Raw genomic sequence first — 12,435 nt, 5'->3', positions numbered from 1 at the left:
CTACTATGGAAAGCCGACTGTAACAACTTAGTACTAGAAAAAGCCCTCTAGGGCTTTTAGCTTTGTTTACCTAGTAAGTTACTTTAGCAGAGCTTAGGGTTAGAAAAAGCCTTCTAGGGCTTTTACTTTTAGCCTTTTTACTACTACTACTACTACTCTATATCCAAGTAAGTAAATAGATAATAGCCTAGTAAGTCGATTTAGTAGAAAGTTAGCTTAAGGTTTAAAGAAAAGCCCTTTAGGGTTTTTTTACTATTAGTTATACTTTGTTTATTATACTAAGCTAATATTACTTTACTTTAGTTAAGGATATAGTTTAGTTATATTATTATCTAGTTAAGGAGCCTTTTACTTAATATAGTCTTTATATCTACTACTACTACTACTACTACTACTACTACTACTACTACTACTACTATTATTACTACTACTACTATTACTACTAACTACTACTAACTACTATTAACTACTACTAACTACTATTAACTACTACTACTACTACTATACTACTACTACTAGCTGGCCTTGCGGGTGGGTGTGTGACCTGTCTGACCTGACCCTAACGACCTGACCCTAACCCGACGGGGCCGGGGCCGTCCGGGGGCCCTAGTACTAGTGGATGACAAACAACATGGATATGAAATTCACCTGTTTCGACTCGCACGTATCCTTGCGAGAATCGCGGCCGTCGAGGCAGGGATAGGACGCGGCGGGCTACCCCCGTGTGCTTGAATCCAGCTCTGCTTCGCCTCCACCTTATGCTCCGGCCCCTGGTCCACCATCCACACTATTCCCGCCGACCCAGGATACGGCTTAGGCTGTGCAACCGTCTTGGCAAGCAAGATGTCAGGACGCAAGCCTATAAGCCAGGGATGCACAGCTGTCATTCTCCATCGTTAGCTAAAGTGCGCTTCGACTTGACTCTTACCAAAGCCTAACTCACCGCTGACGTAGTCGTGCACCGTGACGAAGTGACCGCCCGCAGCCGGCGTGACCACAAGCTTCTGCCCCCTCTTCCGGAGCGGTCGATCCTGTCCGCAGCACCGGATAAGGAACTCAGTGTCCGAGTCCTCCTCCCAGCTGCCGTCCTCCTTGAGCTCTGTCGCATACGGCCTATCCTCATCACTCAGATCGCCATACGTGACATATTCCGGGTTAGCCGGCTCCCCTCGTGGTGCGCATGCCACGCCACCCAGTTGAACTCCCACTGCTCCAGGTCATAGACAGACGCCTCGACCGACGAGACCTTGGGCTCGGTCAGGGGCAGCTGCGCGATCTCGTGCCAGATGCCGCCGCCGAGGGTCTGCTGGAAGTACGGCTCGAGATCGTCCGCGCTGCGAGTCGTCTTCATGACGGAGAGGGCGGTGGGGAAGACGCCGTCGAGGGGCCAAAAAAGACGCTTGGCGGCGGCGGAGAAGACGACGGCGACAGTTGGATCGCCGCGGAGCTCCTTAAAGGAGCGGTATGGAGGGCCCTCATCCGAAGGGCCTGCTGGTTGGGAAGACGTTGCCATTCCGGCTGTGTTGATGGTTTGGGTTGTAGGGTTGGGTTGCTTGTATGGCCTTCGGCCTATTTGTCTCACCCTCTCTGAGGCCTCTTTTCAGCGTAACTCGTATGACTAAGCGTGCCTTAAACGGGGCCTTCAGCGCCCTCAGCGCGGCCTTCGGCCTTAATATTCCTCCGAATGCCTATCGCGTTCACCTCACAAGTTCTGTTGAATAGTGGAATTGCCCATGGGCTTGCGTATATTGTATGTGGTCTAGCTATTCTCAACTACCCTGCCGCGCGCGCAGCCCTTTTGGCAAGCTCCGTGAGTGCCTCAGGCTGCTGGCAGCGTGCGATCCGGCGTGTTCCGTGATCGCCCGACTGCTGCGGGGCGCGGGCCGCTCGCCGGGCACTTCGGGCACATCATGCCCTCCGTACGCCTATTATTCGACACGTTCTCACCTCACACGTTCTCACCTCATAAGTTTGCACCTCACAGGCCCTCACCACAGGCTCTCACTTCACAGGCTCCCACCTCATACGCTCTCATATCACAGGCTTTCACCTCACAGGTTTGCACATCACAGGTTCGCACAAAAGAAGACACAACACCCGCAGAATAGCTATAATGCAGCCTTTTCCCTGGGTAGAGGCGGAGCAAACCAGCGTACCAGAGAGCATCAGAGAGGACCATCCCACACCTTATCCTTTGGACCTTTTTGACGCTACAGTGGTGCGCCTTCCAAAGGAATTCTACCAAAATCCGCTGGACATTGATAAACCCAGTCATGACACCTGCACTGACTCTGACATAGACAACCAGACAGAATTAGATCTCTCTTGACGAGTTAAATGGTTGGCTTCGTCGGTCCAAACGAAGTCCATTCGATTTTACAACCAACTAAGAATACTCGAAAGCGGTTTCGCTAAGCTATCCTCACCTCAATCCCATCCATGTCCTGCTCAGCGTCGCAATCGACCAAGTCGAACAAGGTTGAAGGCTTGCAATTGCCGCAACCAGACATCAAAGGCACTGCCTGCAAGCCAGCAAGCAAAGACATGGTCGCAGCCATCGCGTCAGAAGTCAGAAGAGGCTGAGGCGACCGAGACCATCCGTTCTGCGAAGCCAAAGATGCCAGTCACTATGCCGGCAATGCCTACTGAATCAAACGCAGACCAATCATATGTTTCTCCTGAAGACGGATGGGAACCCTAGAGATCTCAACCTCAAAGCAGACAACAGCTTGGACTCTGTTAGAGCTTGGTTGCTGACCCCTAGCGGCTGAACTAAAATTCATCACTTTAATATTAAGACAAGACGTGTAATAAGTAACTATTACTTTGTTTCCTTAGGCCTAACTAGACCTCCAAGGTCTAGAAGGGCATCCTCCTCCTCCAGAGATCACAACACACACATACATACCACTTAGCAACAAGTACAAATCCAAACAGACTACAAGACATAAAGGATACACTTTTTCTAGTTTGCTCATAGCCCTGATCAGGCTAAAGAGGACCTAGAAAAAGTAGTATCTCACGGTCTAGGCGTTAGGGTAGTCACTTGGGGTAATCGGTCACTCCAGGTGCACTCGTAACGATACTGGGACCTCGGTGTTTAGTGTGGTTTGTGTGTCAACTACCCGCTTACTGGCTTCCTTTATCCCACGCAGTTTCAACATACATATACCTTTTCTGTCTACTTTTACTCTTATTAAGTCTCTTTACTTCCCTGTGACTGTCTAGAATATCACCAGCATATTCTAAGTGGCACGCAAGAGAAGATTAGACTTAGTAGCCTACCTACCTTAACAATACACCTCTTACCTCTACTACTAGACTCTACGAGACCTACTACCCTACTAATATACTAATCAATCCATAGGCTTAATAATAGGTATGGTAATGTATGTATGAATGGAGGTATCCCTTTTTCTAAAGGGCTATGCGCTTTAAGTACTTAAGGTGCTCGAAGTGCATGAAGCGCCTAGTGCGCGTTAAGTGTATGAAGCGCTTGATGCACCTAATGCGCTTTATACGTATAAGGCACTTCATGTGTATATAATCTCTTACGTACATGAAGTGCATGGGGCATGATACGATGCCTGTGATTTATATATTAATTGCCTGCGTAAAAGAATGGTTAACGTTGTCCTTAACGTCGCGTTATATCCTTGCTAATTTCTAAGTAAGCTTACGATTGGAGTTACGAATAAACAAATTTAAATACATAAGACGTACGAAATTAAGAATATAAAGTATACGAACGTAGTACACACACACACACACAATTTATTACGCCCGGCGGCAGAGCCGAAAGGGCAACTAAAGCTGATTACATGTACGTTTCTGACTTTGTGTCCTGGTCTCCTTGTAGCCCATACTGTTTCCACTTCCTGCTTCCTCCTCCATTTCTGGCTTCTCGCTACGGATTCCCGCGGTTTGCTGTTAATTAGCATGCCATCTTGAAGCCTATTCTCCAAGTGTTCAACGTCCTATCCTTACGAACACGACAAGCTATAGTATTGCTTGTTGAAAGACCCTGCGAAAAAGAAGTGGAGACGCTGAAGACAGGGGTATAGCTGATTGTTTTTTGATCAGAGTATAGTTGGTTGACATTTTCATGGGCAAAACCCATAAAAAAGGTATGCACAGGTAGCGTAAAAGAAGATAAGTCTACTTCTCTACTATGACAATAGATAACAATAGCTATAGTAATGCTTTTTTGCTTTTAAGTGTAGAGGAATATTTCGTTAAGGTCAATAAGTGACTGTGCATAAGCCACAGAAAGGCCATAACATGATAGTACTAATACCATACTAGCCCAGCTTATGTAACTTTAGTGTCTTATATAATACTATCCCATCAAACGCGAGAAGGCTACACGTGCGGGGTAGTAGCTAATAATAACCCCTAAAAGGTGACAAAATGTATAGTACCTCTATTTACGCTTATTTTTAGTTATACTAAAGGTACCAACAATTACCCTTACTATAAAGGGCTATATCACAAGTTAAGCAGCTATAGCGAGATTATTTCTGCTATAAAATAAAGCTATTCCTATTTATCTTAGTAAAGGCCTTACGCTTAAGTGCTTTTGCCTTACTATAATAAGCATAAGGTAAGCTTTTTTTTCTTGACCCCTTTATATAGTCTTGCCATAGAATAAGGTTATTATACCTATCTATAAGCTCTCTTAGCCTTACTTTTAGTTAACCTTCTACTAATGTTCTAAATTATTAAATTAGCTAAGTAGCTATAGCTTTTTGCTATAAGTACTGGTTTCTAATAAAAGTCTAGCTAGAGTTACCTAAGTATTAGATTATAAAGCTATTTATAAGTATAACTAGTAAGAGAAACTCCTAGGTAAAAGCCTATTAGCCCCTTTAATAAATAAGGTGGTGCTATTGATAATAGGCCCTTATCTAGTCACTTATATCAACGCTATTTATACTATAATTGTATTAGTTAATTAGCTCTAGTACTAGTAAGTCTATCTGGACTTTGGCGCTAAAGACTACCTGGGTAGCCTGCTTCATAGGCGTCTCTCTAGTTAGCTAGCGCTAGCAGCAGATAACTTTGTCCTTTATATAGGCCTAGAAGACTATAGTAAGAAAGAGTATAAAAGCATTATTTTTTTAGCTAAATTAGTTAACTTATAGCAAAAGAAACTATTTAGTAAAAGTAGCTTATAAAAAAGAGGTTTAAAGATATATATTATTCCATTAAATATAGTAATAGTATAAATAGTACTTTAAGGGATACCCTTACCTTTGGTGTTCTTCTTAGCAATAAGGGCTAGATTTATCTTGCTGTTCCTTTAGTAGATGCCAGAAGCTTTAACGCTAAGCTACTGGAGGGCCTAGAAGAGCCGGACAAAGGAAAAGAGGTTATCTAGAAACATGTAATAAGGCGCTGGCCAGATCAGGCCAATAAGGGTTATAATAACCCGCTGCGTCAGCATCAAGCGGGCTACATAGGCCATCTTTTTGCCTTTACAGGCTAGGTAGCTAGGCCAGTCTTGTAGGATAAGCCTATACAAGCCTTTCCTATGGACGTACTAGAGCTACTAGAGGTAATACCCTAATTAAGCTAATATCTATACTTTAAAGCTTATTAGGATTAGTTTTGTTAAGATTATTATTTTCTCTTAGGCTTAGCCTATAAATTAGATTATAGCCTTGTTAACAGTAAGCTTAGAGCTAGGCTTATAAAAGGAGTCCTTAGTTTCTTAGATATAAGTTAATTATTTATTGATTTTCTAGTATATATTAGGTATTAAGGCCTTTACCTTAGTCTAGCCAGGAGCTAAAGCTAGAGCTCTACTAGGTTAAAAATTATCTAGGTTAAAGATCTAGAGCTAGCGGTATAGTATTTTAAATTAATCCTAGGATATATACTAAATAAATATATATATAGAGCTAATTTTAAGTAAACTAAAAGACTAATATCTTTTGATTTTATATTTTAGGTATAAACTTATATAAATAAGAATTAATAAAAAGAGGTAAATCTCCTTTATAGAGGTATTCTTCTAGGTATATATCTAGGTATATTGCGTATAAGGCCTAGTAGGTATTCCGTTATTTGTCCACTAGACTTACTTTTTAATAAGAGTATAAGGTATAAATCGGAGGAAGAGGTTAACCAGAGTATCTGGCAGCTCCGATATCTCTGGGGCCTGGGCCGGCACTTCGAAGGGTATAAAGGAGCCTGGCGGCCCGGGGTCTGGAGCCTTGTTGGGCTGGACGGTACTATTATTGTACTGCTCTGGAAGGCAATTTTGGGTACAGGCAATGGCAAGGTTGGCCGGGCAGACCTCTATATAGCTCCGTACAGAGCTTACGGAGGTCCCGGAGGCCCCGGAGGCATCTGAAGCATCAGAATCGTAAGACATCGTGGCATTAGTAGTAATGTTGAAATTAGTGGTGATGCCATACAAAATAGCATAGGGATAAATGCTGTTGCGTCATGTATTCTAATCATGTGACTGTATTGCGGGGGTAAAAGTGGGTCTGCAGCCTTCTCGCGTTTGATGGGATAGCAATATCTAGTTTGTTTATTTTACTGCTGTAGGGGGTAAGAAAGGAAAGATAGAAAGTCATTACAGTATAGAAATAGAAGCAGTATGGACCTATTTATCTATAACCCGACGTTCTGTGTCGCTATATGCAAGACTTGCCAGTTTGCTGTTGTTGCCGACGAGGTACTAACCTGTCTTTGCATAAGACATTGATCTCTCCTGGCCGCCAGGCGCGAGGAGGTCGCACAGGCTGTCCGGGCATGCCCAGGTGTTCTCTATGACCAAGAGGGTATAGCAGCGCTTCGGCTGCCAGGACTAACGACGGGGCCGATTAAGCATCTTGCCCCCCCGGAGCACGATGGGCTTGAGTGCATGACATGCGGCTACGTCTGCCGGCAACGGCAGGTCATGCAGCGGCACTGCCGCAAGGAGCATAGGTGGGTGAATGACTGGAAGAAGGGAGGTAACGTGAGGAGGAAGGCGGCAGGGCCAAGGAACATACCATGGACAGAGGGGGTCTTGTGCCAGCGCTTCTTCCCATCACGGGCCGGCCGCCGCTGGTTCCGGGTCAGCCGGGCAGAGGAGGCAGATGGAGGCACCCGGCCGAGTCCTACAGGGACTCCAGCACACGACATCATCGCACGGATTCGCCAAGAACAGGCCAAACGGGTCAGCGCTTGGGCAGACGATGTCATACACGGTGCGAACGACAAACTAGATGCGAAATCGTGGCTGGACCACGTTCAATGGGCAAAGCACTTGGAAGGGCGGTCCATGACCAAGCTATGGGAAACGACCGAGCCCATCACGGAGGAGGAAGAGGTGCTGCAGGCCATGTGGACGGTGACGGAGAGGGTCTTGGACCAGGCGCGCAAGATGTCGACGCCCCACAGCGTGGGCAACGCCGTGTTGTTCGAGGTGCAGCGGAAAGATGCCCACGTCAAGCCGCCCAGGCCGTTCGACAACCGGTTAGAAGACCAGACGTGGGAGCGGTACAAGGGCATCTGGCGGAGGCTGCTCTGCATCTGGCACCGCACGCAGGAGATGGCCGACGACGAGCGGCCGCCGTATCGGCTGACGGCGAGGCAGCGCGAGCTATGGGACCGCTTCGAGGCGGTCGTGCGGAGAGAGGGGGCACTAGACGTCGGAGAACCAGCCGACGGACCGACGGAGGCGGAGCGGGCCGCACTCGAGATGCTAGTCGGCATTCCGGACCACCCGATCCGGCGGGGCGACTACCAGAACGTCTTAATCAGCGGGCTCGCAGTGATGGGCATCAGCGAGGATGGCGGCTGGGTGAAGGTGACCGACTACACGACGATCTACTCGGCCGTCATCAAAGTAAGCCGGATGCTCGTCGTATACCAGTCATCCGTCGAGAGGACGGAGGCCGTGGCGGAGAGGGCCAAGCAGATCGGCGAGGAGGCGGCCGAGGACGAGGTCCGCAGCGTGTTCCAGTACGTGCGCAGCAAGGTGCAGAGGTTCATGACCCGGACATCAGGGGCACCCGACGCCGAGCCGACGCCGATGGACTGGATCTTGGAGATGCGCACGATAGGGTTAAAGATCCAGTACGACACGCCGATCGCCGGGTCCGTAGACTGGATCATGGATCAGATCTCATTCCGGAGGGCACGCTTCAGCATGGGCCAGCTGTCGGACATGATGCACGGGCTGGTGCAAGAGGCCAGGGAGACGCTCGCCGAGCTGACGATGATGACGGGCGGGGGAGAGAAGCCGAGGGAGGCGCTGCCGGCGATCCCGTGGGCCTCGATCGAGGACGACCACAGCGAGCAGCGGCCGGGGTACTCGTTCTTACAGGACGACCGCAACGCGTGGACGCAGAAGGGGGAAGGGTGGGTATTCGGCCGAATCGGAGCGTCGCCCAGGCTGGCACGACGGTGGGGCGTCGACGGCAGCAGAGCGGAAGACGGCGGGCGGGAGGTGTTCGAGCCGAAGGCGCGGCGGGCATACGAGCACGCTTTCGGGCAGTTCCGCGAGCGTCTGTGGCTGCTGATGCACATGCTCGGCGGCCAACCCGGGCGGGCGACGGAGCTGGCGGGGATCCGGCACAGCAACACAGTGAACGGAGGGGTCCGGAACGTGTTCGCGCACCACGGCTCGATATGCTTCGTGACTGCATACCACAAGGGCTTCCGCCGGACCGGCCAGGCGAAGGTGATCCACCGGTATCTGCCGCGGGAGGTGGGCGAGCTGCTGGTGTGGTATCTCTGGCTGGTGCTACCGTTCTGGCAGGAGGTACAGGGGGCGGTGCAGGGAACCGGGGGCTACAGCGCATATCTCTGGGCCGACGAGATTCTGGTCGGGGCCAGGGGAGACCAAGACAAGGAGGTGGGTCAGGTGGCGGGCAGCACCGGACGGGACGGCAGCAACGGCAGCAACGGCGGCGGCGGCGGCGACGAGGAGGAGGAGGAGGAGGAGGCGGAGGCGGAGGCGGCTGCGTGGACGTGGAAGGAGGAGCGGGTGTGGACGACGGACCGGTCGCGGCGGATCATTCAGCAGTGCAGCAGCCGGCTGCTGGGCAGCCAGCTGGACGTCAGCATGTGGCGGCACATCGCCATCGCCATCGCTAACCGGTACTTGAACAAGGCGTTCGGGCGACCCAGCGAGGGCAGGCCGGACAAGGACGACGAGGCGGACAACATCAACAACAGCCCATGGGATTTGCAGGCCGGGCACAGCACGAGGCTGGCCGGGCTCATCTACGCGCAGCTACTGATGCAGTTCAGCAGCGGGTCCGCGGCCAAGCAGCAGCAGTTCCGCCGGGTCAGCCAGCAGTGGCACCGGTTCTTCGACTTTGGCGCAGAAGATCGCGAGGCGGATGCGGGGTCGAAGCCGGGGGGGGGTGAAGCGGGAGGCGGAGCCGTACGACGGCGTCCAGATGGAGGCCCGGCTCCGGCGGCAGGGGCGTCTACGGCAGGTCGATCTGGAGGGGCAGCTCCGGCAGATGACGGGCGCGCCGGGGGCGACGTTCCGGGGCAACCAGGCGCAGGCGGTGCGGGCCATCGTCGAAGGGCACAGCCCGGTGGTGCAGATCATGGGCACGGGCGGCGGGAAGAGCGTGTCGTTCATGCTGCCGGCGTTCTGTTCGCCCGACGGGGCGACGATCGTGGTGACGCCGCTCGTAGCGCTACGGACGGATCTGCACGTGCGCTGCGCCGAGGCCGGCATCAGCTCGTGGGTGTGGTCGAGCCGGAAGGCGCCGCGGGCGGCCGCCATCGTCTTCGTGACGCCCGAGTCGGTGGTCAGCAAGGGGTTCCGCGACTTCGTCTCGCGGCTGCAGGCGAGGCAGGCGCTCGACCGGGTCGTCATCGACGAGTGCCACATGGTGCTCGAGGGGAGCGCGGTGTTCCGGCCGAGGCTGCGGGAGATCGGGGCCGCCGTGCGCGAGTTCGGGGTGCAGACGGTGTGCTTGACGGCGACGCTGGCGCCGGGCGACGAGGCCGCGTTCTTCCACAGCATGAGGATGGACCCCCGGCGGGTTCTGATGTTACGGTCGCCGACGACGCGGAAGAACATCCGGTACTCCGTCGTCGAGGTACGGGGCAAGGACGGCAGGGGCGGCAGGGACGGCAGGGGCGGCAGGGGCGAGGAGGAGGACGCGGTCGAGGCCAAGGTCTGCGAGGTGGCCGTCGGGTGGCTGGGGCAGCTGCTGCAGGAAGGGGCAACGGGGAAGGCGATCGTGTATGCCGATTCCATCGAGCGGGTGGAGCGGCTGGGCGAGAAGCTGGGGTACCCGACGTTCTTCAGCGGCGTCGACTCGGTCGAGGGCAAAGCAGCACGGCTCGAGACGTGGCGGCAGAGCAGCGGGCCCGAGGGCGTCATCGTGGCAACGAACGCGCTCGGGTTGGGGATCGACGTGCCAGACGTCCGGGTCGTGATCCACGCGGGCATGCCGCGCATGCTGCGGTACTTCGTACAGGAGAGCGGCAGGGCCGGGCGGACGGTCAGCCGAGCGCTTCGGTGGTCGTGCGGCAGGCCGGGAGCGGCGGCGGCGGCAGGCAGCGATCGTCACCACCGGCAGCGAGGCAGTCGCGTCTCCCCCCCCCCCGGGGGCGGGGCAGGGGAGGGCGACCAGACCGAGCGGCAAAGACGGTTCGACCGCTGGCAGCTCGAGGGAGAACGGATGCGGGAGGGCGAGGAGGTGGACAGGTTTCTCCGGCAGCTCCCCCGAGTGCAGGACACGTGCGTTCTATGCCACAGAGACAAGGACAACGACAACGGCGGCCATCTAATATCTCCTAGTCCTAGAGATCTTCTAAGCTTAAATAACTAAAGAGAGCTTTGTTAGCTAGAGCTAATACTAATAATAACACGGCAAGATTATGTTAAAGGACAGGGTGATCCTGTCTAGGAGTTCTATATCTACTAGAATAATTAGTTTATCTTTATTGTATTGTTAAGATTACGTACTTGCAGTTCTCTACATTCCGATTGTTCTTGACAAATCTTTGGCCGAACCTCCAGAAGTAGCGATAACTACCGCCAGTTGGTTGTCGTGTTTAAATAATCTTGATGTCCTGCAATAATAAGTATCTTGGCCCTTGGAACAAAGAACGGAGAATATTACCTGATACGGGAGCCTGCTGACAAAAAGAGCGCCAATTCTTCCCCTGCTTGTTGCATAAAGCATTAGGAGTAGATAGTTCTGTATTCTCGCCCTCTTGTTTGTAACCAACAGATCGGTCCTGTTACCGGTCGGATAGATGTATGAAGGATGATTGTATTAAGGTCTATCTTGACGTGCACACCGCTACTTATAGTTGGGCACGCACTACCCACGTGATGGCTGGCATCACGTGACGCTGGCAGTGGCCACCCTGCCAAGGGGGTAACAGGTCCACACTGCTTAAATAACTTAGTTAAGGACTACAGGGCCAAGGTTATACTTAGGCTTTTTAATGTCCTTAAGTAGACCTTCTTGTGTAAAAACATTTCTTATCTACTATTGTATAGTTAATATAAGTTAGAAGATAGTAGTACAAGGGAACATACATAGTAGATCTTGCTGTTCTGTTCCTTATTAGGTTCTGTTTCTATAATAAAGGTGAATGCATAAAACAAGGCTTCTGCTCTAGAAACTATTAATTTAACTAATAGTCTTCTATTCTTAGTAATCTTGCTAACGCTAGAGTTAATGTAGAAGTAGGAAAAGTCCTTTGTTTTAGGTAAGCTAGGGATAGGTGCATCTAGCTGCAAAATAATACTGCAAGTAGTCTTAAAATCTAGTAATTCTGCTTGCAACTTAATTACTTTAATATATAGCGTATCCTAGTGCTATCTATAAATATTAGTAAGTTAGCCTTATTATTAAAAGGTAAACCTATGTAATATATTAATCTAGAATAGAACTATGCATTGTAATAGTATTTTAGCAGTATCTCTCTAGCTTTATGTAAGTATCTTGCTCCTTATAAGCGCCTCTCTTGTAACCCCTTGCTTTTGCTGCAGCAACAATATCTTTAGGGGCTTAGCGCATTTAGGGCAATTGAAATAGGACAAAAGTTCAGGAGTGTGTAGGGTGTAGAGCATTGGATTAAGGGAAAACTTTTGATAAATGGGAATGCTGGGCTGTAAGGCTATTAATACCTCTATAAGGGCGTTGTTTCTGTTTTCTGTTCACCGATTCCGTTGACCGATACGTGTGCTATCCCCTCAGGCAAGCGGCACCCGTATGAGCAGCAAATCAAATCCAGCATCAGGAGTGTATACGTACCATGGTGTGTGTCTGGCGGTTGGCGGTTGGTGCTTACACTAACACGCCAGTAACAAATGCCCCTCATTCATGCACCTGCTCACCCTACTCACCCAACTCACCTCAAACATCACCCAAGGGAGCAATAAAGCAGCCAGAGCAAGGTGAGCACTTAGGTGAGGCGATTGCACTTGAACCGGCTAGTTGTCTGCCA

At 50.8% G+C, this 12,435-nt stretch overlaps 2 protein-coding genes across 2 annotated transcripts; one reads left to right on the top strand and one right to left on the bottom strand.

Annotated features, from left to right (window-relative positions):
* Positions 1–644: 644 nt before the first annotated feature.
* ColSpa_12186 (uncharacterized protein) lies at positions 645–1,513 on the bottom strand (the record flags this gene model as incomplete). The annotated part of the gene is made up of 3 exons (XM_049278398.1): positions 645–859; positions 944–1,099; positions 1,141–1,513. 3 exons carry the CDS (start codon positions 1,511–1,513, stop codon positions 645–647), a joined length of 744 nt encoding a protein of 247 aa, XP_049134355.1.
* Positions 1,514–6,913: 5,400 nt separating this feature from the next.
* ColSpa_12185 (ATP-dependent DNA helicase Q-like 3) lies at positions 6,914–10,802 on the top strand (the record flags this gene model as incomplete). The annotated part of the gene is given in 2 exon segments (XM_049278397.1): positions 6,914–9,391; positions 9,408–10,802. The coding sequence occupies 2 exon segments, from the start codon at positions 6,914–6,916 to the stop codon at positions 10,800–10,802; spliced, it is 3,873 nt and encodes a 1,290-aa protein (XP_049134354.1).
* Between the last annotated feature and the right edge of the window lie 1,633 nt (positions 10,803–12,435).

Source organism: Colletotrichum spaethianum (assembly GCF_022836535.1).
Source record: "Colletotrichum spaethianum MAFF 239500 DNA, contig58, whole genome shotgun sequence".
Lineage (NCBI taxonomy): Eukaryota > Fungi > Ascomycota > Sordariomycetes > Glomerellales > Glomerellaceae > Colletotrichum > Colletotrichum spaethianum.
The sequence above is the reverse complement of the archived record's forward strand: the minus strand, read 5'-3'. Positions and strand labels throughout refer to the sequence as shown.